At 36.6% G+C, this 19,009-nt stretch overlaps 12 protein-coding genes and 5 pseudogenes across 17 annotated transcripts, besides 1 other annotated feature; 7 read left to right on the top strand and 10 right to left on the bottom strand.

The window, feature by feature from the left end:
* Positions 1-17,181: a mobile genetic element.
* On the bottom strand, positions 1,415-1,834 carry TVAGG3_0623850 (uncharacterized protein; the record flags this gene model as incomplete). The annotated part of the gene is made up of 1 exon (XM_051240459.1): positions 1,415-1,834. One exon carries the CDS (start codon positions 1,832-1,834, stop codon positions 1,415-1,417), a length of 420 nt encoding a protein of 139 aa, XP_051087046.1.
* On the top strand, positions 2,435-3,240 carry TVAGG3_0623840 (annotated as a pseudogene). Its single transcript has one exon. A coding segment is annotated over exon 1 (806 nt).
* On the top strand, positions 3,916-4,495 carry TVAGG3_0623830 (annotated as a pseudogene). Its single transcript has one exon. A coding segment is annotated over exon 1 (580 nt).
* TVAGG3_0623820 (protein of unknown function, DUF4108 family) lies at positions 4,535-4,954 on the top strand (the record flags this gene model as incomplete). The annotated part of the gene is made up of 1 exon (XM_051240458.1): positions 4,535-4,954. The coding sequence occupies one exon, from the start codon at positions 4,535-4,537 to the stop codon at positions 4,952-4,954; it is 420 nt and encodes a 139-aa protein (XP_051087045.1).
* TVAGG3_0623810 (organellar and viral DNA polymerase type B) lies at positions 6,561-6,848 on the bottom strand (the record flags this gene model as incomplete). The annotated part of the gene is made up of 1 exon (XM_051240457.1): positions 6,561-6,848. The coding sequence occupies one exon, from the start codon at positions 6,846-6,848 to the stop codon at positions 6,561-6,563; it is 288 nt and encodes a 95-aa protein (XP_051087044.1).
* Positions 6,902-7,463, bottom strand: TVAGG3_0623800 (annotated as a pseudogene). The gene has a single exon. A coding segment is annotated over exon 1 (562 nt).
* On the bottom strand, positions 8,301-8,920 carry TVAGG3_0623790 (annotated as a pseudogene). The gene has a single exon. A coding segment is annotated over exon 1 (620 nt).
* On the top strand, positions 9,311-9,673 carry TVAGG3_0623780 (uncharacterized protein; the record flags this gene model as incomplete). The annotated part of the gene is made up of 1 exon (XM_051240456.1): positions 9,311-9,673. The coding sequence occupies one exon, from the start codon at positions 9,311-9,313 to the stop codon at positions 9,671-9,673; it is 363 nt and encodes a 120-aa protein (XP_051087043.1).
* Positions 10,010-10,594, top strand: TVAGG3_0623770 (uncharacterized protein; the record flags this gene model as incomplete). Its single annotated transcript, XM_051240455.1, has 1 exon — positions 10,010-10,594. The coding sequence occupies one exon, from the start codon at positions 10,010-10,012 to the stop codon at positions 10,592-10,594; it is 585 nt and encodes a 194-aa protein (XP_051087042.1).
* Positions 12,921-13,899, bottom strand: TVAGG3_0623760 (annotated as a pseudogene). Its single transcript has one exon. A coding segment is annotated over exon 1 (979 nt).
* Positions 13,945-14,529, bottom strand: TVAGG3_0623750 (phage tail repeat-like family; the record flags this gene model as incomplete). The annotated part of the gene is made up of 1 exon (XM_051240454.1): positions 13,945-14,529. One exon carries the CDS (start codon positions 14,527-14,529, stop codon positions 13,945-13,947), a length of 585 nt encoding a protein of 194 aa, XP_051087041.1.
* TVAGG3_0623740 (uncharacterized protein) lies at positions 14,549-14,704 on the bottom strand (the record flags this gene model as incomplete). Its single annotated transcript, XM_051240453.1, has 1 exon — positions 14,549-14,704. The coding sequence occupies one exon, from the start codon at positions 14,702-14,704 to the stop codon at positions 14,549-14,551; it is 156 nt and encodes a 51-aa protein (XP_051087040.1).
* On the bottom strand, positions 14,724-15,125 carry TVAGG3_0623730 (uncharacterized protein; the record flags this gene model as incomplete). Its single annotated transcript, XM_051240452.1, has 1 exon — positions 14,724-15,125. The coding sequence occupies one exon, from the start codon at positions 15,123-15,125 to the stop codon at positions 14,724-14,726; it is 402 nt and encodes a 133-aa protein (XP_051087039.1).
* TVAGG3_0623720 (uncharacterized protein) lies at positions 15,950-16,102 on the top strand (the record flags this gene model as incomplete). The annotated part of the gene is made up of 1 exon (XM_051240451.1): positions 15,950-16,102. The coding sequence occupies one exon, from the start codon at positions 15,950-15,952 to the stop codon at positions 16,100-16,102; it is 153 nt and encodes a 50-aa protein (XP_051087038.1).
* Positions 17,182-17,721: 540 nt separating the features above from the next.
* TVAGG3_0623700 (uncharacterized protein) lies at positions 17,722-18,306 on the top strand (the record flags this gene model as incomplete). Its single annotated transcript, XM_051240450.1, has 1 exon — positions 17,722-18,306. The coding sequence occupies one exon, from the start codon at positions 17,722-17,724 to the stop codon at positions 18,304-18,306; it is 585 nt and encodes a 194-aa protein (XP_051087037.1).
* A 4-nt stretch (positions 18,307-18,310) lies between these two features.
* TVAGG3_0623690 (serine threonine-protein phosphatase family) lies at positions 18,311-18,541 on the bottom strand (the record flags this gene model as incomplete). Its single annotated transcript, XM_051240449.1, has 1 exon — positions 18,311-18,541. One exon carries the CDS (start codon positions 18,539-18,541, stop codon positions 18,311-18,313), a length of 231 nt encoding a protein of 76 aa, XP_051087036.1.
* Positions 18,542-18,559: 18 nt separating this feature from the next.
* TVAGG3_0623680 (uncharacterized protein) lies at positions 18,560-18,922 on the bottom strand (the record flags this gene model as incomplete). Its single annotated transcript, XM_051240448.1, has 1 exon — positions 18,560-18,922. One exon carries the CDS (start codon positions 18,920-18,922, stop codon positions 18,560-18,562), a length of 363 nt encoding a protein of 120 aa, XP_051087035.1.
* Positions 18,923-19,009: the final 87 nt, after the last annotated feature.

Below are 19,009 nucleotides of genomic sequence, written 5' to 3'. Positions count from 1 at the left end.
ATTAGAAGGTCAGAAATAGTTCCTGGAACTTACGAATATACAACTGCTGTTTCTTATGGAAACGTAGGTGAGTTTGGAGAAGGTTCTTCAACAACAGTAGATATTGCTTGCGACAGGTTTCATATTAATTTCTATTGACAACTCTTTCTTATACGTGGAACAAGACATTGAAATAAAACCTTCTGCCAAGTTGTCTGACAAGAAAGGTTGCAATGGAATTTTCTATGTCGGATACCAATATGCTCCAGAAGTTTTCATGGGATATAAGATATATTCTAACTCTGACTTAGTTCAAACAGTAACATGGGCAAACTATGAATGGTTCGCTTTGAGAAACTCAGTACAACCACAAGCTAGAGAACAAACAGACCAGTATGCAACTATTGAGAAAATAAGAAGACTTGACCCTAACGTTCCAGGAGTTTATGTTGACCTTTCTGGACAAACTGCAGCAGCAGTAACCAAAGTAAAACTGAAACTTAGAGTTCCTTTGTCATCTTTCCTCATCTTCAGGTTTTTAAGATACTTGCCAAACTGGGCAGGAAAAATTTCTATCGAACTTACTCCAAGCAAAAATAACTTAGTCATTGCACCAACACAAGACCCATTCACTCTTACAGAAGTAGTGGGAACAAATAAAATGTCATTCGCCGACTTTTGCAAAAACAAAGTTGACTTAGACTTTGGTTTCTCAAACCTCAACACTGAAGTAAACTATTATTTCAATGCTGCTGGAGATGCTTGGGACCCAGTTAAGTTCACATGCGAAAAATTTGAATGCAAGAGAATAGAAAGCAGACTTGCAGTCTATATGTTGGACCCAGATATTTCAAATGCTTTAGCTGCCAAATATATTGCAGTTCCACTTATGTTCCCTATACACCAAATATCTGTCAAAGACTTTGCAGGTGAAGTTGGAAACCAAAGTGCTGACCCAGGTGCAAGAACAGATATTGCTTTAACAACTGCAATGAAACATGCAGATACTATGTTTGTACTGTTCAGACGAACTATAAATGACTATTCTTGCTTCTACAACCCTGGTATTAAATACCATATAAACATAGATGGCAAATACTATCCAAGAGAAGAATATTCTACAGTTGAGGATATGAGGTCATACAACTTGACATTAGATGCTATGAACTTTAACAACAACTTCACAACAACATAAACCCTGAAATGCAAAGTTCTATTATGCCATATGTGAAAGTATGGACTCATACAGGAGGTCAAAAAACTCAATATACAAATGGAGACCGTTCAAACTTTTGGCTTGGCATTCCATTTGCTGACTCAGAAGACTTTATGGGTGGTATTTCAACTGTTGGTACTGTACAAATACAATATACTGGTGACAGAGACGGTCCAAATGAATTGAAAGCAAAGAAGTTTACAAAACCAATAGCACTTTTCACGGAAGATGCTCTTTTGAAAATTCGTTCGATGAAACCTGCTGGGGCTCCTCAGATTGGTATAACGACAGCTTCCATCGAGCAGATTTTGGCAGCAGGTCAGTAAGTTGTTCTTGAACTGACTTCTCTCCGTCAAATATTGACAGTACGCCAGTTTTGACGTATATTGTATGTATAAACTTACCTTTAGAAATATCGGTCAGTTTTGTTGTTATATTTTTGTCTGCTTCAAGAACTTTCACCATCTCGGTTATACCAACTTTCTTTGCTTTATGAAAATATTTTGGTTCAGCAAATATTGCTATTCTATAACATTTACCATTGTTTGTATAAAGAACTATTCTATCAATGAACTTGTATTGTTTGTGTGTGTAAACTTTGTTTTGCTTCAATTCGAAGAGATACTCAAATACGTCCATCTTTTTATTCTAAGTAAAATGTCATTTCCGAAAAATAGAAGCGTAAGTGTTTCAAAAGGTTTAATGGCGGTGGCAGATGTGAAGTTAAATTCACCAACTCAAACAAACAGTCAAAGTGTTGTTGTCAATGTCAAAGAAAGAGATGTTGAAGTGGGGAAACCATACGAAGACGAAGATGGTATAACAATAGTTCCTGTAAAAGAACCAACATATCCTGAAGTTAGCAGAGATTTAAGTTCTGTTGCAGATATTCGAAACGACTACCACAACTTAAAGACAAACTTAAAACTCAGGAGAAGATTTGTCAGGCTTTGGGTATAATGTTAAACTTGGTCGAACACAACCCTGTAAAAGTGAACTCATATGTCATTGCACCTCATGAAGTTTTGAAAGAACTATTGAAACTTTTGACAGAGGCAGACGATATAAACATCAAAGAAATAGAACCCGACGTTAGTTGCTGTGGTGTTTCATACAATGTCATTGACAAGATATACGTTATGAAAGGAGGTGAAACGTTGAACTTAAAATATAGTTTCCCAGACGTCATAAAAATATTTGACGACCACAACATTTCATTAAAATTTACTTGCTAAGTAAATGGCAGAAGACATAGTGGTTTATACTATTACGACTAAAAACCCTGAGTCATATAATTCTATAACAACAAACTTACAAAGTCCTCAAGGACGATATTGTAAACTGACCTTAAACACGATGACGACTAAAGCCTGTTTTGCTCTTTTGACACCAGAAGACTTTGTTGTTGTGAATGGTAAAAAATACTTCTTTGAAGATACTTACTCAGATATACCACCAACAGGTTTTGTTGACTTATTTAATACTTTAAGGACGGATGTAACATGTGCTGCAACTAGAGCAGGTTTCATTATGTTTGGATGTCCGACTGAGTTTACTATAAACGATATGAGCTATAATACAAAACTTATATCTGGTTTTTACTACCAACAGTTTCCTATAACAGGAAAAGGTGTCATACAAGGAATGTCTGTTCCATTGACTTTAAGTACACCAATTTATATATTGTTTCAAACTTAGGTTCAAAGTGTTATTCGAATGTCGACAGAAACTACTATGACCAAAAGATACTCATGCGTATAAACAACACTTTCTCTGCTGGTTTGCCTATTGTTCATTCGAATGCAGAGTTTTCAGCTTTAGTAAACTCAAACACTTTAGCAAACATAAACTTAACCTTAGTTGACGCAAACTTTGTTCCTGTAAAACTTTTATGTCCTATGTATTTGTCAATGACGGCAGAAAGTTTCGAATTGGAAGATGCAACTGGTGAAAGTATTGTATTACAAGAACAACTTCAACAACAAATAGCTCAAGAACAACAAATGCAACAAATGGAACAAATGCAACAACAAAGTCAAGAATAAAAAAATATTTTTTTTTATTTTTATAAAAATGTACAGAATAGATGTTTCAGATTTTTATGACTTCCAAGCGTTCAGAAATATGTGTCCATTTAGAGACTATAACAAAGCAGTCGAGAATTTGAAACGTTTAGTCATTTATGTCGACTCTGCCCCAGAATGTTATTATGAAAGAATGGGATGTTGTCTTTAACAAACCAAGAGCAACAATAGTTTCAGAACAAGAATGTAGACAGAAACTTAAGAAAATAAAAGTCGTACAAGTTGGTATGAAGATGTTAGATGCTTGGGATATCTTATTGTCAAAGTTAGAAGATTTTTCAGTTCGTGGTATAAAGTTCTATACACCTTCTCCAAACTTCTATTCTATCTTCACTGGATATAAATACGAACAAGTAGAATGGAAAGAAAATATTATAGAAGCTTGGTTAGACCATGTCAAAGAAATTATATGCAATGGAAACGAAAGAGTTATGAGTATATCTTATGTTGGTTTGCAAACATCTTACAACATCCAAGTGCTAAAAATGAAACTGCTCTCATTATAATTGGAAAACAAGGAACAGGTAAGAACACATTCTTTACAGATATCTTATGCAAACTGTTAGAGGGCTATTCGAACCCGAATATGACAAACTTAGAAAACATCTGCGGTAATTTAACTCTTCAATAGAGAATATGAAACTTATAGTATGTAACGAACTTCAAAGTATAGATACAACAAAAGTTTTGAACTCAGATGCTTTGAAGAGTCTTATAACAGACAAAGTTGGAGTTGTTGAAAGAAATATAAAGACCAAAGAGTTTGTGAAAATGTTGCAAACTTCGTCATGGTTTCAAACAATGCCGTTCCGATGAAGTTAGAAAGTTCTGACAGAAGATATGTAGTTGTCAGAACGTCAGATTCTCATATGCAAGATACAGAATATTTTGACGACTTAGCAGAAACTTTGACACCTAACTTTTACAACCACTTGTTCTCATATTTCATGACATTAGATATTTCAAAGTTCAATCCAAGACAAATTCCATATACCGAAGAGAGACAAACATTGTTAGAAGCAAACAAGAGTGTATATGAACTGTTTATAGATGAAACTGACTTTGAGTGTTTAGATGAAAGGTCATTGTACGATTCATATAAACAATATTGTCAAGAGTATGGTTATATGGCAGCTTCTAAACGTACATTCTTGGCAAATGTCAAAAGTCTTTTAGATGTTCAGAACGGCGTATATACAAAGAAAAATTTTTCTGAGTAAATTTAAAAAAAATATTTTTTTATCCGATAGAAAAGATGACGAAATATATTTCAGTCAACAAGTACATGACAGAAGTCAAAGAAGAACTAGACCCATTCGCTTATTTGAATGTTTACTTCTACCATTTTGAAAAGTCTACATTTGACAAAGTTTGGAACATCGAACCAGTTAAGTTTGCTATTGTGACTAAAAATGGTGCGAAATTTGAAGACTTAGACATAGAAGGTTTGTTAGCAGTCAAAGAAAATTTTGACAGAAGGTTTTCAAACCTTAAAGAAGGCAAAGCATACAAACTTGTTATACCTTATGAACCAAAGAAAGCAGACGACTATGAATATTATGAGTCTAAGATAGTTGAAGTTCAAGGTAAATTGGGTAAAAAGATTTTAGAGTCTAAGCCAGTGTTTGCTCCTAAAGAGGAAGAGAACATTGACATTGACCCAGAAATGTTCTAAAAATAAAATTTTATTTTTACATGTCAAATTTCTTTTTCTCTGGAACTGGTTCAGGTTCTTTCTTCTCTTCTTCTACTTTCTTTTCTTTCTTCTCTCTCTTCTTCTTCTTCTCTGGTGGAGTTATGTCAAACTTCTCAGAACCATATTTATGTAAAAGTTCTTTGTCCTTTAATAGCTCTTCTATTCTGTTTCCTATTTCATCTTCAAGAACAGCGCATGTGTCTTCTTTGCATTCTAAGAACTTTTGTTGGACTTCATCTTTCCAATCGGCGTCATCTCTGTCAACAAGTCTGTCATTGACAAATTTTAAGACTGCTCTGCTTAATGTTTTATGGTTCTTGTCATATTCCCAGAAACAGAACTTTAGAACAAATTCACCTTTCTTGTTTACACTATGTAAGATTTTATGGTCGACAGAAGTTTTAGAGTCAAAAAGCTTGTCTCGAATATAGATAGCGAAATCACTAGACATTTTCTAAAAGATAAAAATTTTAATTTTTCTAAAAATATGTTAGAAAAAAAGTTTGCTGACATTGACAAGAAATTTGAGAATGTTTTGAAGAAGAACAAGAGGAAGTTAGAAAATGCTCAGATAAAGCCTATACATGACAAGTTCTTATTTGCTCAGAATGGTATAACAGGTCTAATTGCACCACCTGGGTCGGGTAAGACTTTCACTTATCTTAAAATGGCTGCACAACAACAAGAACTAGATGAGAAGAACCCATTCTATGAGTTAGTTGTCATTTGTAGTACTTCTGGTCAATTTGACCAAACCGTCAATTCGTTCAAAGATATTATAAAAAAGTCAAAACTAGTATGTATAAAAGACTCTGAGTTGTTGGATTGGATAAAGAAGTACCAAAGAAGAGTTTTGAAGTATAATGCTATAAATGAGTATGTCAATTCTAAGTTTAAAGACCCAAATGAGGAAATGCAGAGAATATTAGAGAAGAAACACTTCAGAAACAAACAGAAAGAGATAGAATACATTTCGAAGAAATTGCAATCTTACGATTGGAAGACTTACCCTCACAGATGTCTTCTTATCTTAGATGACTTTGCTTCTCATCCTTTGTTAAAGAACAGAGAACAAGACATGTGTCGAATTCTTAAGAAGCTCAGACACTTTAACATCTCTGTTGTCATTTGTGTACAGACAGCAAAGAGTTTAAGTAAGGATGTTAAAAGAATACTTACTGATATCATACTTTTCCCTGGATTGTCCGAAGACGATTTCATGGAACTTATGAAAGAGTCCATGGCAGGTAAGTTTGACAGACATGAACTATGGGAGAAGTACAAAGTCATACAAGACCCTCATACTTCTTTCAGAATTCACATCTACGCGAACAAAGTTCAAATTGTAAAAAGTCAATAAAAATAAAGAGTTTTGTGCTGAATTCAATAAAAATATATTTTTAGGGTAGATGGGTATATCTAACCCGATTTCTAACCTCATTTCTACCCCATATGTCCTTACTGAAAAAGTACGTGTTCCATATGTCATTTTACTCAGAATTTTACTCAGAATTCAATAAAAATATATTTTAGGGTAGAAGGGTATATCTACCCGATATCTAACCTCTTTTCTACCCCAGTTATTTTATAAGCGTTTTACATGGTAAACATTGTGAATTCGTGAAATTCTAAACAATTTCGTAGCTTCTATTTCTTCTGTCAGTACATCGAATGTTTTAACAATGCCGAAGGTTTCTTTATATTTCTTCTTGACATCTGAAAGAAGGAAATCGTCAGCTGTTGGATAGTTTTTGTTCAGAAATGTCAACATGTCCATTTTATCTTCTGCTGGTTTCTCTACTTCTTTCTTTAAGTCAGCATAGTCGTTTCGCATACGTTCTATCTCTTTGACGGAGTAGTTATATTTCCTCATTGCTGCTTTACATTTTGAACATTGTGGGTTCATTTTGCATTGTACATTGAAATCTTACCTGCTAGTATGACTAAGGCGTCAATTGCTCTCTTTAACTCAAAAGTTGCGGGTTTTATTGTTCGTTCCATACCTTACCTCTATCTTTATCTCTTATTTCCCAACACATTTTGCAACTAACGAAACAAAGTTGTCGTAGGTCTTAAACTCAGATTTGTATATGTCAGAGATGTTCTTATATACCATGTCGCAATCTTTGTCCATGACTTTGTGGTTGCAATGAAATCCAAGAACTCATAGTTACCTTTCGTATGAACTTCTTTATTTCTACTGAGTCAGTTGCTTTGACTTCTATTTCATCGAATTCAGGAATAGTAGTTTTGTTGTTGGATTTCAGGCAATTTGGGTAAATGGTCAATAATGTCCTGCATTTCATAAAGATACTGTTCATTTGTTTCATCTTTCGCACTACAGTCTAAATTACTTGTTAAAAGTTCTTGCTTTATCTTCTGGATTTTTGTTTCGAAAGTATATGAAGAAGGAATGAAGCTTTTCATCTCTACTAACATTGAAGTTGGGTTCATGACTAAAGGAGTTTGGTGCTGTTGTTGCTAACATGTTCTTACAATAAAAATAAAAAAATATTTTTTTAAAAAAACCAACTTTATTTTTTATTTCGGGAAAACTCATGACAAATTCAAGAGGGTAGAAAAGAGGTTAGAAAAGAGGTTATATCTAACCTTCTACCCTAAAATATATTTTTGCCGAATTCATGAGTTTTGGTTGAAAGAATACGGTGGAGCCAAAAGTGGCTCGACCTCAAAACAAGCATTTTCTGTATAAAATTCATGAAAATTCATGAGGTTAGAAAAGAGGTTAGAAAAGAGGTTATATCTAACCTTCTACCCTAAATATATTTTTGCGAATTCAGCAACAAAATTCAAATTGTAAACGGTTTAATAGAAAAAGTGTTATTTTTTCATGTCCGAAGACTCGAAGGTGCAACACTTCCAAAATACCGACGAACTCAGAAGAGCAGCATGGCAGTATGTTCTTGACAACTTCTTTGAGTTCTCCAGGTACACCTTGGAAAATGCTGAAGAACTCCGACACAGAGAATTTGGAGAAATTGCACTCCAATACTACCTTGACAAACAAAGGGTAAACAAAGGGTAAACAAAGGGTAAAATAAGACTAAAAACTTAACGTTTAAAAAGTGACATTTTTATGAGCTCCGAGTCACCGAGAAAACTTGGTCAGATGTTAGCAGCTTACTTCCCTGAGGAGGATGGAAGCGTTACATACATAAGGTTCAAAAACAACGAACCTGGAATTGCGTACCAAATTCGCAATTACATGACCATGGAAGAGTACGAAAGGTTTCTACAAGAGAAACCAGCTCTAAACAACTCAGAAAGAAAGAATAAAAAGTTTAACTCGTAATTGTTTATTTTTTTACTTGTATGGGCAAGCTGCAAGAATGAAGTCGACTATCTCGGTCTTTGTCTTGACCAGTTGGACTGCTCTTGCGAGTACGTCTGTTTTACGGTCTCCAGCTGGTGTCTGACCTTCGTAATTGCGCATGTTCTTGAGAGCTCCAACTGTAAATGGTTGTAGGATGAAGAGTCTCTCAGACTGCTTGAGGTAGTCTCACGGTCACGAACCGAATCTGTGGTACGAGTCGAATCGGTCGACCTTAGGGAAGAGACTGAAAGCCTGTCTTCTTCCATAGGGGCTGTGGCATACTCTTTGCGTAAACGGTTCAGACCTTCTTCGAACTCTTGGTCTCTCTTCGATTGGGATTGAGATTGGAATTGGGGTGGAGGGTTTGACATGAACATCCAAGGGTTAGGGAAGTAAGGCATGGGTTGAGGAGGGTAGTTTGGAAAGCCTTGTGGTGGGTAGTAACCTTGAGGTGGGTAGTAACCTTGAGGTGGAAATTGGTAGTAATTCGGAGGTCCTTGTTGGAACTGAGGTTGCTGTGGGTAGCCTTGTGGAGGTGGAACCTGTTGTGGTGCTGGAGCATGCTGTTCTTCTGGCTGTGGAACGGGTTCAGTAGGTGGGACGTCGGACATTCGTTTGTGTCTTAACCGTCTTTGTTCTGAAACAATATAATATTGTCTTGAAAAAGTACAACATTGTCTTGAAAAGTACAATATTGTCTTGAAAAAGTACAACATTGTCTTGAAAAAGTACAACATTGTCTGAAAAAGTCAACATTGTCTTGAAAAAGTACAACATTGTCTTGAAAAAGTACAACATTGTTCTGAAAAAGTTCAAGACTTGTTCTGAAAAAGTACAGCTGTACTCAAATTTGAGAGACATTGTTCTGAAAAAGTACAACATTGTTCTGAAAAAGTACAACATTGTCTTGAAAAAGTACAACATTGTCTTGAAAAAGTACAACATTGTCTTGAAAAAGTACAACATTGTCTTGAAAAAGTACAATATTGTACTGACTCAGTATGGAGCTTGACCCCTTAGACGAAGCAATTTATCTAATTGAGGTAAATGAAACCGTGAAGGAATATCTCAGCAAGTGCAAACCAAGCAAGTCCATTGGCTTCTGGTTGTCCAAGAATAGTGTCTTAAAGTTGGAAATTGAAACAGGTGTTGCAATTCAAGTTCCAGAAGGCACTGCATTCGATGATATTAAGGATGTGAAGAAAGAAGCCCTCTTGAAGTTCTTCATGAAACGTCCTTGGATACTACTTCCATATCGTGAGAGCCCAATTCCACGAATTACACAAATTCTCAGAGCACTACTTCACTACTCTGGACAGCCGTTCTTCATAACCTCAGAAGGCGACATCCAACCAATTCAGTAAACATCTCATTTTAACTTCACTTTTTTTATGTTTTTACTCACACTCGTACTCAACAGGTTTGTGTACAACTATTTCAACTGTGAACCTTGTATTGACCGGTCTTCCTGCAAATGCAAGTTCGGTCAATACACAATTTATGGTGGCAAGAAAGACAGTGGGGAATGTTATTCTGACATCTGTTGTTGCGCTCGAGAGAGAATTGAAATTCCAGACCCAACTCCAACAAGAACTCTCAAGTTGCCGAAGACTCATGTGAAGAAGAAGCCTTCTGGTAAGTTTCTTATAGCCATCTATATGGCACGCTTTGAGTAAAAACATTTTTTTTTTCTTTTTTGAATGAAGCAAGTTAAATTCGTCCCACACCAATCTCAATGGACCGATGAAGAGTTTCAAGCTATGGTTGAAGGTGTTGAGAACGACATAGACGGCGAACTTGAAGGAGCTCAAACCACAATTGCAACCAAAATTGCACAAGTCAAGGAACAGATAGCTCCACTTAAAGCTACCAAAGCTACTCTTGACCTCATGGATAGTTACCGTTTAGAAGTAAAGAGTGGAATAAGACAATTAAAATTAAAACTTCTAAACTACGAAGCTATACTCCAAAAGTTAGCAGAAATGAGAAGACTTTACCAGAGCTACTTACATGTAAGGGACTTACCTTCAAGCAGTCCGACCAAAGATGAATTTTCTGACATTGTCCCAATTTTGTCCGAAAGTCAGCTCAGATGTTTTGAACTGCTCCCAACATATCCAGAATATGAACGTTTGCCTGAACTCTTCCGCAATCTCAAAAAACGTTTTTTGGTTCTCATGTTCGAAACTTTTATCGGAAGAGACAACAAACGTTCAGAAGAAGAACAAGATATTATTTTAAACTTGTTGTATGACTTAACCGTCATAACAAGCTTTTTGAAGTAAAACCGTCATTCTCAAACCACTTCATTTTTTCGATGTCCGAACAAGCACCGAAGCCGAACACAATGGCAGATGTCCTTTCAATGTTGCCAGACAAGCGCCCAGTTCAAATTCAAATTTTGAATTTGAAAGCTCATCTGACAAACACCGTTAAGACTCTCCAAAGTAGTCTTATGGAAGAGATGACCAAGCTCAAAGCCGATGTCCTCATGAACCAAGCTTCCAATGAGAAATGCCTGAATGATTTGACGGAAACCTTGCGCATTTACGCGAGAGAGAACCGAGACCTTGCCAGACTCATCTACCGTTTCTTCGAAGAGATAGACGCCATCTGGAAGGTACTCGGAAAGGACAGAACCTCCAACACCGTAATTCGTGAACACAGAATTGAAGAAGGAATTGTCGAGGAAGAAGAGAAGAGAAACAGAAGAGAAGAGGAAGAAGAGGAAGAAGAGAAACACGAAGAAGAGGAAGTTTGGGCAACCCTTGTTGCCGATGACGCTTACGAAATTTCCCAACCCTACCCATACCAAATCCGCAACAAGGAGACAGGCAAGGTTCTTACCCCAGTCCTCAACAACTTGGGACACTTGAACCTTACCCTTCGGAATCGCGGTTCAATCTCCATGGGCAAGCTTGTCGCAATTCAATGGGTTCCAAATCCAACAAGAAGACGAAGGTCAGACACATTGACGGTGACAAGCTCAACAACCGTAAGGAGAACCTCGAGTGGTTCTAAGAGTAAAAAAATTTTATTTTAGGGGGAAACCCCGAGTAAATTTAGGTGTTTAGTTTTAAGTGGGTTAAATTAAGGGTAATTTGGACAATTAGCTCCCGACCTCTGAATTGGACTCTTTCGTCATCCCAGTTGCGTAGGAGGTCGTCCCAGAGGAGTTGGTAGAATTGCCAATCCAAGGACGATTTGTCCTCCCAGGCATTGAGGATGTACTGCTCGTAGAGTTCATGACCTCTGCCTTGCACCAGACACCCTCTCCCTTGGAACGTAAGGCTTCTTCGAAGTGCTCGAATGCGATTGGGCGGGACCATCTGAAATGACACTTTTTGTCCGTTTGGTCAATGTTCGTGTCTCGTGCCATAGTCGACGAAAATACAAACAAACAGGTTATATATGAGTTTGAGACCAAGAATGGTGTAACTCGACCTGTCCGATTCAAATTCGAATAAAAATTTTTATTCATGCAATGTTTTATTTTCTGTGCCGTCTTCAAGTATGCCCCAGTACTTACGCTTGGAGAGGACATGAACTTCGGTGAAAATTTTGTCCAATTTGAATTGACCCATCTTTTCACCGACCATGCCCATTTCAATGAGTTTGTACCCTTCTTCGTTCGTCATGATGCGTCAATGTTCTCATAGTAAACCTTCACTTTGGATTTGACTTCGGAGAAGAACTCATTGTAGTTGTCAAGGACTGCTTGCGAACTGAGGATAAGACAATGTTCGACAATAGGTTTTACTGTGGTTACTAAGCCACCTTGACCTTGAGTAAATTCGTATTTCAAACAAAAGGGGAGAACCTTTCAACAAAGTTGTCGACCTTCTCATAGTGTTTACTCTTCATCTTTGAGGTTTTTTTAATGGAATATCCCATGTTGAATTCATAAGCAATTTGAGTGTCATTGCAAGTTTGGGGTTTGAAGCTTTCCTAATATCATACAGTTGTTGTATGACTTTTCCAACTGTATAGTTCCTTCCTGGGAACTCACCATCTTCGTTTGGAATTCCAGTCGGGATATATTGGACGAACCTCATGTATGCAGCGTTAAGGTCGACATAGTATCTTTTCATCTGAGTCGAACTTGTCGCAACCAATGGGTCCAGTTCGTGGAAATTCAAGTGAGTCTCTTATCTTCTGAGAACTTCGCCTGCTATCTCATAAACATCGTCGAAGCAACCTGTTTCATATAAAACCTTCTGACCTAACTCAGATGCTCTCCAATACAATTTGACGTCAATTGGATGTCTCAATGGAAGTTTGTTTATAGCATCTTGAAGTTCTTGCAACCTCATTGGAAGTTCTTCTGGTTCAGGTTGGTATCCGAACAATCCAACTCCTTTTGGAACAGTGTACTTCTTTTGTGCTATAACTTTGTCTGGAACAACTTTTGGTCTTGCTAACAATGAAAAGTTTGTTTCGTCTTTTGGTACAAAAGTTTCTGTCAGCTTGTCATCTGGAATCGGTTCCAACAAACCTTTCTCGAAAAGAATGTTAACAGCTCTGACAATGTTGCACTTGCCTTTTCCGAACATAAGACTTTCGTTCAACATGAAGTGGTTGTGGACAATTGCAATCTTCAACCATGGTAAGTCTTTGTCAACAACATAGTCGTCATGTGAAGAACCTTTAGCTGTAGGTATGTTGACTCGGATATTGACATTTGCCAACGGTGCAATTTTTGCCAATTGACCTCTGAGAATGTACCTTGTCTTCACACATGACTCAAGATACTTCATCTTCTCTTCTGTAACAAGACCAGAGTTCCTGAGACATGTAAGAATACAAGGTTCATTGACAATTGTTTCAATTGAATTGTAAATTCCATACCTTGTCAAGTCAATGTCAGACTTATTATGAACGGGAAGTATCCAGCATGTTGTCTGACTGCTTGAGGGTTAGGTTGGTACCATTCGAACTTCACGCTTACAATTCCTTCAATTGCATTCAAAATGTCTGAGTCGGAGTCAACCATTTGTTCTCTCTTTGTAGTCTTGAAAGCGTCAAGAAGCATTGCAGCTGTTGTGACATTGCCATGTGCATAGTAAATGTGACCATCCAAATCTGTTATGGTCAATCTGAGATTGTATCCTTTCTTATTTCCGTCTTGAATTGCAGCAAGTACTCCCATGAAGCCTTCTTTGTTCTTTCCATCGTCAAAGTTTACTGTAAAGGTTTGACCAGATGTAATTTTACTTCTAACTTCACGATACTTCTCATATGCATATCTTGTTCTTTCCATGGGAGCATGTGCGTCTTCACCTTTTCCTTTTTTCCTCCTCAAAGGATGCAATTGTTCGTCATGTTTCCAGTAGAACCTGGCAAAGCCGTCGTGTCCTTCAACTTGAGGTTCACTAACATCGAAAGGCATGTCCATAAGACGTTCTTCTTCTAACCTCTCTAGTCTGTTTGGATAATTTGCGCGTGCTGTTTCTAAGTCCATTTCGTAGCGAAGACCAGACAATTTGTCATAGACTTTTATGGTCTTCCCTTCCTATATTTAAACTTCTTTGAAACTCTCCAACCATATCTTTTCTAACTCTGCTTTTATTCTAGCAGACCTTCTATCCATTCTATACGGGGGCATTTTTATAAAAATAAAAAAAATGTTTTTTCTTTACTTTACATAACCGCCTGCTGCCATAAGTCTTTGACGCCAACCCATACCAGCTAATGAAGGTTGACTTGGTTTAGTTTGGAAACTAAACTTTGGTTTTGGTTTATCTTCAGTTTGTGGCTTCCCTTCTTCTATTGGTTTTTCGTCACTTTTCGGTTCCTCTGACTTTACCTCACTTGCAGGTATGGTTGTGTCGTCAACATCTTCATAAATATCATATGCCATTTGTTTTTGTTTTCCTTTCAACTTTTTGTGTTTGTTGTAAAGTTTAGAATATTTCGACTCTAAGTCAATGAGATGTTCTATAATGAACTGTTGGTCAGTGAAGTAAACTTTTCCATCTGTTGTCTCGAAAGCTCCTTCAGACTTCAATATTTTATTTGTGAGAGTCTGTTTCTTTTTTGAGATACTAGCCGTTCCATTTCTATGAAAAGTGACTTTGTAGTTAGGGTTTGTATTTCCAGACCTGGCACTTTCTATTATTGAATTTTTCTCTTCATCTGTAAGTTCTTTGACAGGTTTTGACAATGGTTCTGAACTTTTTGTTTGTGGTGTCAAATCTACCGTTTCAACTTCTCCGGTCATTTCATCTCAGTAAAAAATTTTAGTTTGGTTTGTTTTCAACTGGTTGTTTAGGTTTTTTAAGTCGGTCTAAAACTTCTTGAGGTATAGGGAGGACTTGACAAACACGTGGTTGTGTAACTGCTGGAAGTCGACAAATCCATCTTGAACACATTTGTCTTAAAGCTGTATTGTTCATTTCATCTCAGTAAAAAAATTTACATTCCCCACGTTTGAGGTGGTTGCGGTTGGTTGTTGTTTACCCATTGTTGTGCATGGTTATATCCTCTGTTAAAGAATCTTTCACCTTGGTCCATATAGTGCCCTGCTTGGTTATAGTAGTCATTTGCTTTGTTATAGTAGTTTCCTGCTTGTCTTCCTACATTGTCCATCCATCCTTGAACTTTTCCTCTTGTTTCAGGATTTGGAATAAGATTTACTGCATCTCGTGCTACATCCCAACCTTTCTGTACAGTTTGTATAATAGGTTGTGCTTTCTCTTTAAGTATACCTAATGTACTCAAAATCTTCCTTCCAACTCCAAATACACCTCTGGCTATTGTTCCCACTGCGGGTAAAAATCTGGATGCAACTCCTGCTAATGCGCCAAATAAACCCATTTCTTATAGGGTAAAAAATGACGAATCCAAACAAGGACCCCTATGTTTCTAAAGCGACAAAGAAAGCACTCATGATAAAATCTTTAGTTCAACACCAAATGCTTGGTTTATGGATATCTTGGAAAACATTCCGAGGTATAGAGAAGATGGACCTCCATACTGGCTAATATTTGTCGGTCAAAACACAAGATACTGTGAAGCCATACCATTACAGTCCAAAAAATATTTTAGATGTGAAAACTGCTTTGACAATATTCGTTGACAAATACCATCCAACAAAACTGACATCTGACTGTGAAAGTTCTTTCAAATCAGATGATATTAAAAACTATCTGCGTTCAAAAAATGTAAACCAATATTTCATTGTCGACCAAAACCATTCTGCTCTTGGTGTCATTGACAGTTGTATAAAAATCTTAAGAGACTTAAACCAACCACAAGGTGGTGAGGTAGATGAAATGTCATATGACGACAAATATAGACACTTCTCCATGGCAAAGATGAGACAAGTTTTAAATATTTACAATAGCCGTAAACAAAAAGGTTTGGGAAACCACTCCCCCGAAGAAATGAAAAACAACCCCGACTTAGAGAAAGACTATATATTTAATAGTTTAGTCAAAAGAGACAAACAAGAAAGAATGCCAGGCTTCAAACTTAAGAAAGGTGACAAAGTAAAAATAGAAATACCTAAACGCGACCCATATGAAAATACTATTGACTATGACAACAATGGGAACTCGACAGGTACTCGCATTCGTGTTCGTAAAAATAGAAGAAAGTATACAAGAGAATATTATGAAGTTTTAGGCAAACATGGCAAAATGTACAGACTGCAAGCAGAAGATAAAACTACTATTGTCAGACCTCGTTTCAAACTTGTCAAAGTTCAAGGTGGTATACTTTCAAAGACAGTTCCTAACAAATATAAGACAACTCCAGACGAATATGCTAAAGAAGTTGAAAATGACGACTAAGCAATTCTATACCATGCGTAAACTGTCATGTAAGGTGGCATGTAGTCTTTACTTTGTCCCGTTGTTTGTGTATATCCTGTAACGCGATGTGTATGGTTTCCATCTCCCTGAGTGTCACTCCAGTAACAATTTATAGCAAACTGAACGTCGTCTTTAACATCATATCCTTTACCTTTTTTCAAGGCGTGCCAATCCCAAAATTTATGCTTATGCCAACCTGCTTGAGATGTACTTAAATCTACGTAGTGACTGTGTGCAGGTAAATTTTCACCTGAAATCGTTTTACTTCCACCTGTTTCCTTTGAAGAGTTTGCACAATACAAAAACCTGTCGACTATTTGAGTCCAAGTTCCAAAACCCAGAACTGTTTCTGGTCTGGTAGAGTTCATTGACGTATAAATAGAGCCTATAGGATATACTGTTTGAAGTATTTCTGTCTTTAACGTTTGAAGCTCTGTTTTGTCAGCTTTTTTATCTAACTCATCGTTAACATATGTTTTGTCTGCTTTCTTGTCATATAAATCTTGAGCAGTGAATTTAACTTTATTTTCATCCTCCATGACATAAACATCTCTACATCTAATGTATCTCATCGTTGTTATGTCTTCATCCGATGTTAAACCTTGTGGAAAGTTAGGAGGTTTCCAATTTAATACATCCCCACCAGTTTCTTCAACCGTTCCTTCAATATTTTCTATACCAACAGTTGCGAAGAAATCGTGTGTATGTCCAACGTCACTTTTCCTGTTTAAGGTTTCTTGTAAGTTTGTAATATTTGCAATGGTATGTGTATGTCCAACGTCACTTTTCCTGTTTAAGGTTTCTTGTAAGTTTGTAATATTTGCAATGGTATGTGTATGGTTCTTATCCGCTTTAAGGTCTAAACATCCTGAAACCCACCCTGTATCGGCTTTACCTTTTAAAATCTTTGTTGTCCGTTCATGGTACCATTCAACCCTTTCTATAATTTTTTCATCTTTTTCATTCACATATTCCTTATCTGCCTTCTTCACTAACGCACTAGCCACACGTGCTAACTCATCGTCAACATACTCTTTGTCAGCTTTGTTGTCAATATCTGCCTTCAAAAGAAGTTCATCTATAGGTTTCTCGTTTAAAGTTCTTTTTGTTGGATTTACACAGACAGTATGGTTCTTACTGTCTTGAAACAGAAACTCATCTGTCAATGGGTTTATCGTCAGTTTTAAGTTTCCTTCTTTCAATGACTCAGATATCTTAGAATAGTTTGAAAAGTTTGTTGTGTTCTTATTTAGAGCTTGCATAATGAGTTGTCGGTTGTGTTGTATTTCTCTCATAGACGCTGTTTCATTTGACATTTTTATTATAGATAAAATATGCTTTCAATAGAAAAAGAAAATTCAAGAGTTGCTACAACTAAACCATTAGATGAACTTTTTACGAATGTCGGTCAAAAGTTTGAGACAGAGACCGTAAAGCATGAAGGCTATCGTTTTGACTACCCATTGAGATGGCTAAGAGACCCATCTGTCACAAAAGCTATTGGCTTTCGTAGAATAAAATTTGTGTCTGTAGAAGATAAAAGTTTCCCATTTATTGTAAGGTTTCATATAGATTATATATCTGAAGGGAAACGAAAAATGTGGGAAGAAATTGAGCTAATACAAGTTGACCTTTCATCTTCTCTACAGACTGCGTTAAAAAATATAGAAGATAAAATAAATTCATGTTATGCAAAATATGCTGATGAATATGCAAATACCGAGAGCACACTTTATGTGAGAATTGTATATGACAAACAAAATTCACAAGTGTCATTTCAAATCTACGAAGACAATCCAAAGAAAGACGAACAAATATATACAGAATTCACTGCAATGTCATGGTATTATTTGCAAAGAATGTTAAATCAGAAAGTCGAACTTCCTTTAGCAAATATTTACAGTCGATATGCAAGAGATGAACCATATTTATTTAAAGATGTTTTCGACCCAGCTGCTATTATTGTTCATGCTTCATTTTCTGGCGCCCAAAACTCTTTCTTATGCTTGGCAAATGACTTTTACGAAAAACCTACAAAGTTATATGAACCGCCGAGTGGAAGTATTTCAGACTTTCAAGTATGGTTTACTACAGATGGAAGAAAAAGAATAATTCCATTATACCATGCGTTTTACTTAGAACTTAGTTTCATATACAACTACTATCGAACGGTAAAAATATAATTTTTTAATACGGTTGAGGTTGCCAACTAGACTGTGGTGCAGGTTCAGGCTGTTGTATAACAGGAGCTTGTTCTTCTGGTTCAGGGTCTTTAGGTATAATACCAACAAACTGACCTACTCTTTTACCAATATTTTTGACTCCGTTCCAAATTCCTCTTCCGACAGATTTTATTCCATTCCATATACCTCTTCCAACATTTCGAAAGAAGTTTCCTATTCTTCCAAAGAAACCCATTTTACTATATGTAAAAATCTAATGTCCGCCTAGTCTCTTACGTTTCCTGTTGAGTTCCATAGCATTCTTTAACTGGAGCTCATACATTCTGTTTCTCCTCTGGTAGAAAACATATTCTGGGTCAACTCCTGTGTTCGCGTCATCTGCATAAAGTTGTTTATATCCCACTTCAGGGTTTGTATAAAACTCTTTCCATCTCATATTTGCATACCATGGTGGCAAACCTAACGCAGCGTCATTTGACATGGCAGTTTGCATTTGTACATCTGTTGGCACTTGACCATAGTTTGCCATTGCAGTTTGTATTCTAACTTCATTTGGAATATTCTCTGGGTTTGGTTGTCCAGGTTGCTGTGCATTCGCTAAGTTCTGTGCGTCCATTTAATATTAGATAAAAATATCTCTTACGAGTACATATACTGAACATTTGCAGGCATTGGTTCATCTTCATATTCTCTATATCTTTCT

Source organism: Trichomonas vaginalis, chromosome III (assembly GCF_026262505.1).
Source record: "Trichomonas vaginalis G3 chromosome III, whole genome shotgun sequence".
NCBI lineage: Eukaryota > Parabasalia > Trichomonadida > Trichomonadidae > Trichomonas > Trichomonas vaginalis.
This window is presented reverse-complemented; position numbering and strand designations above follow the sequence as displayed.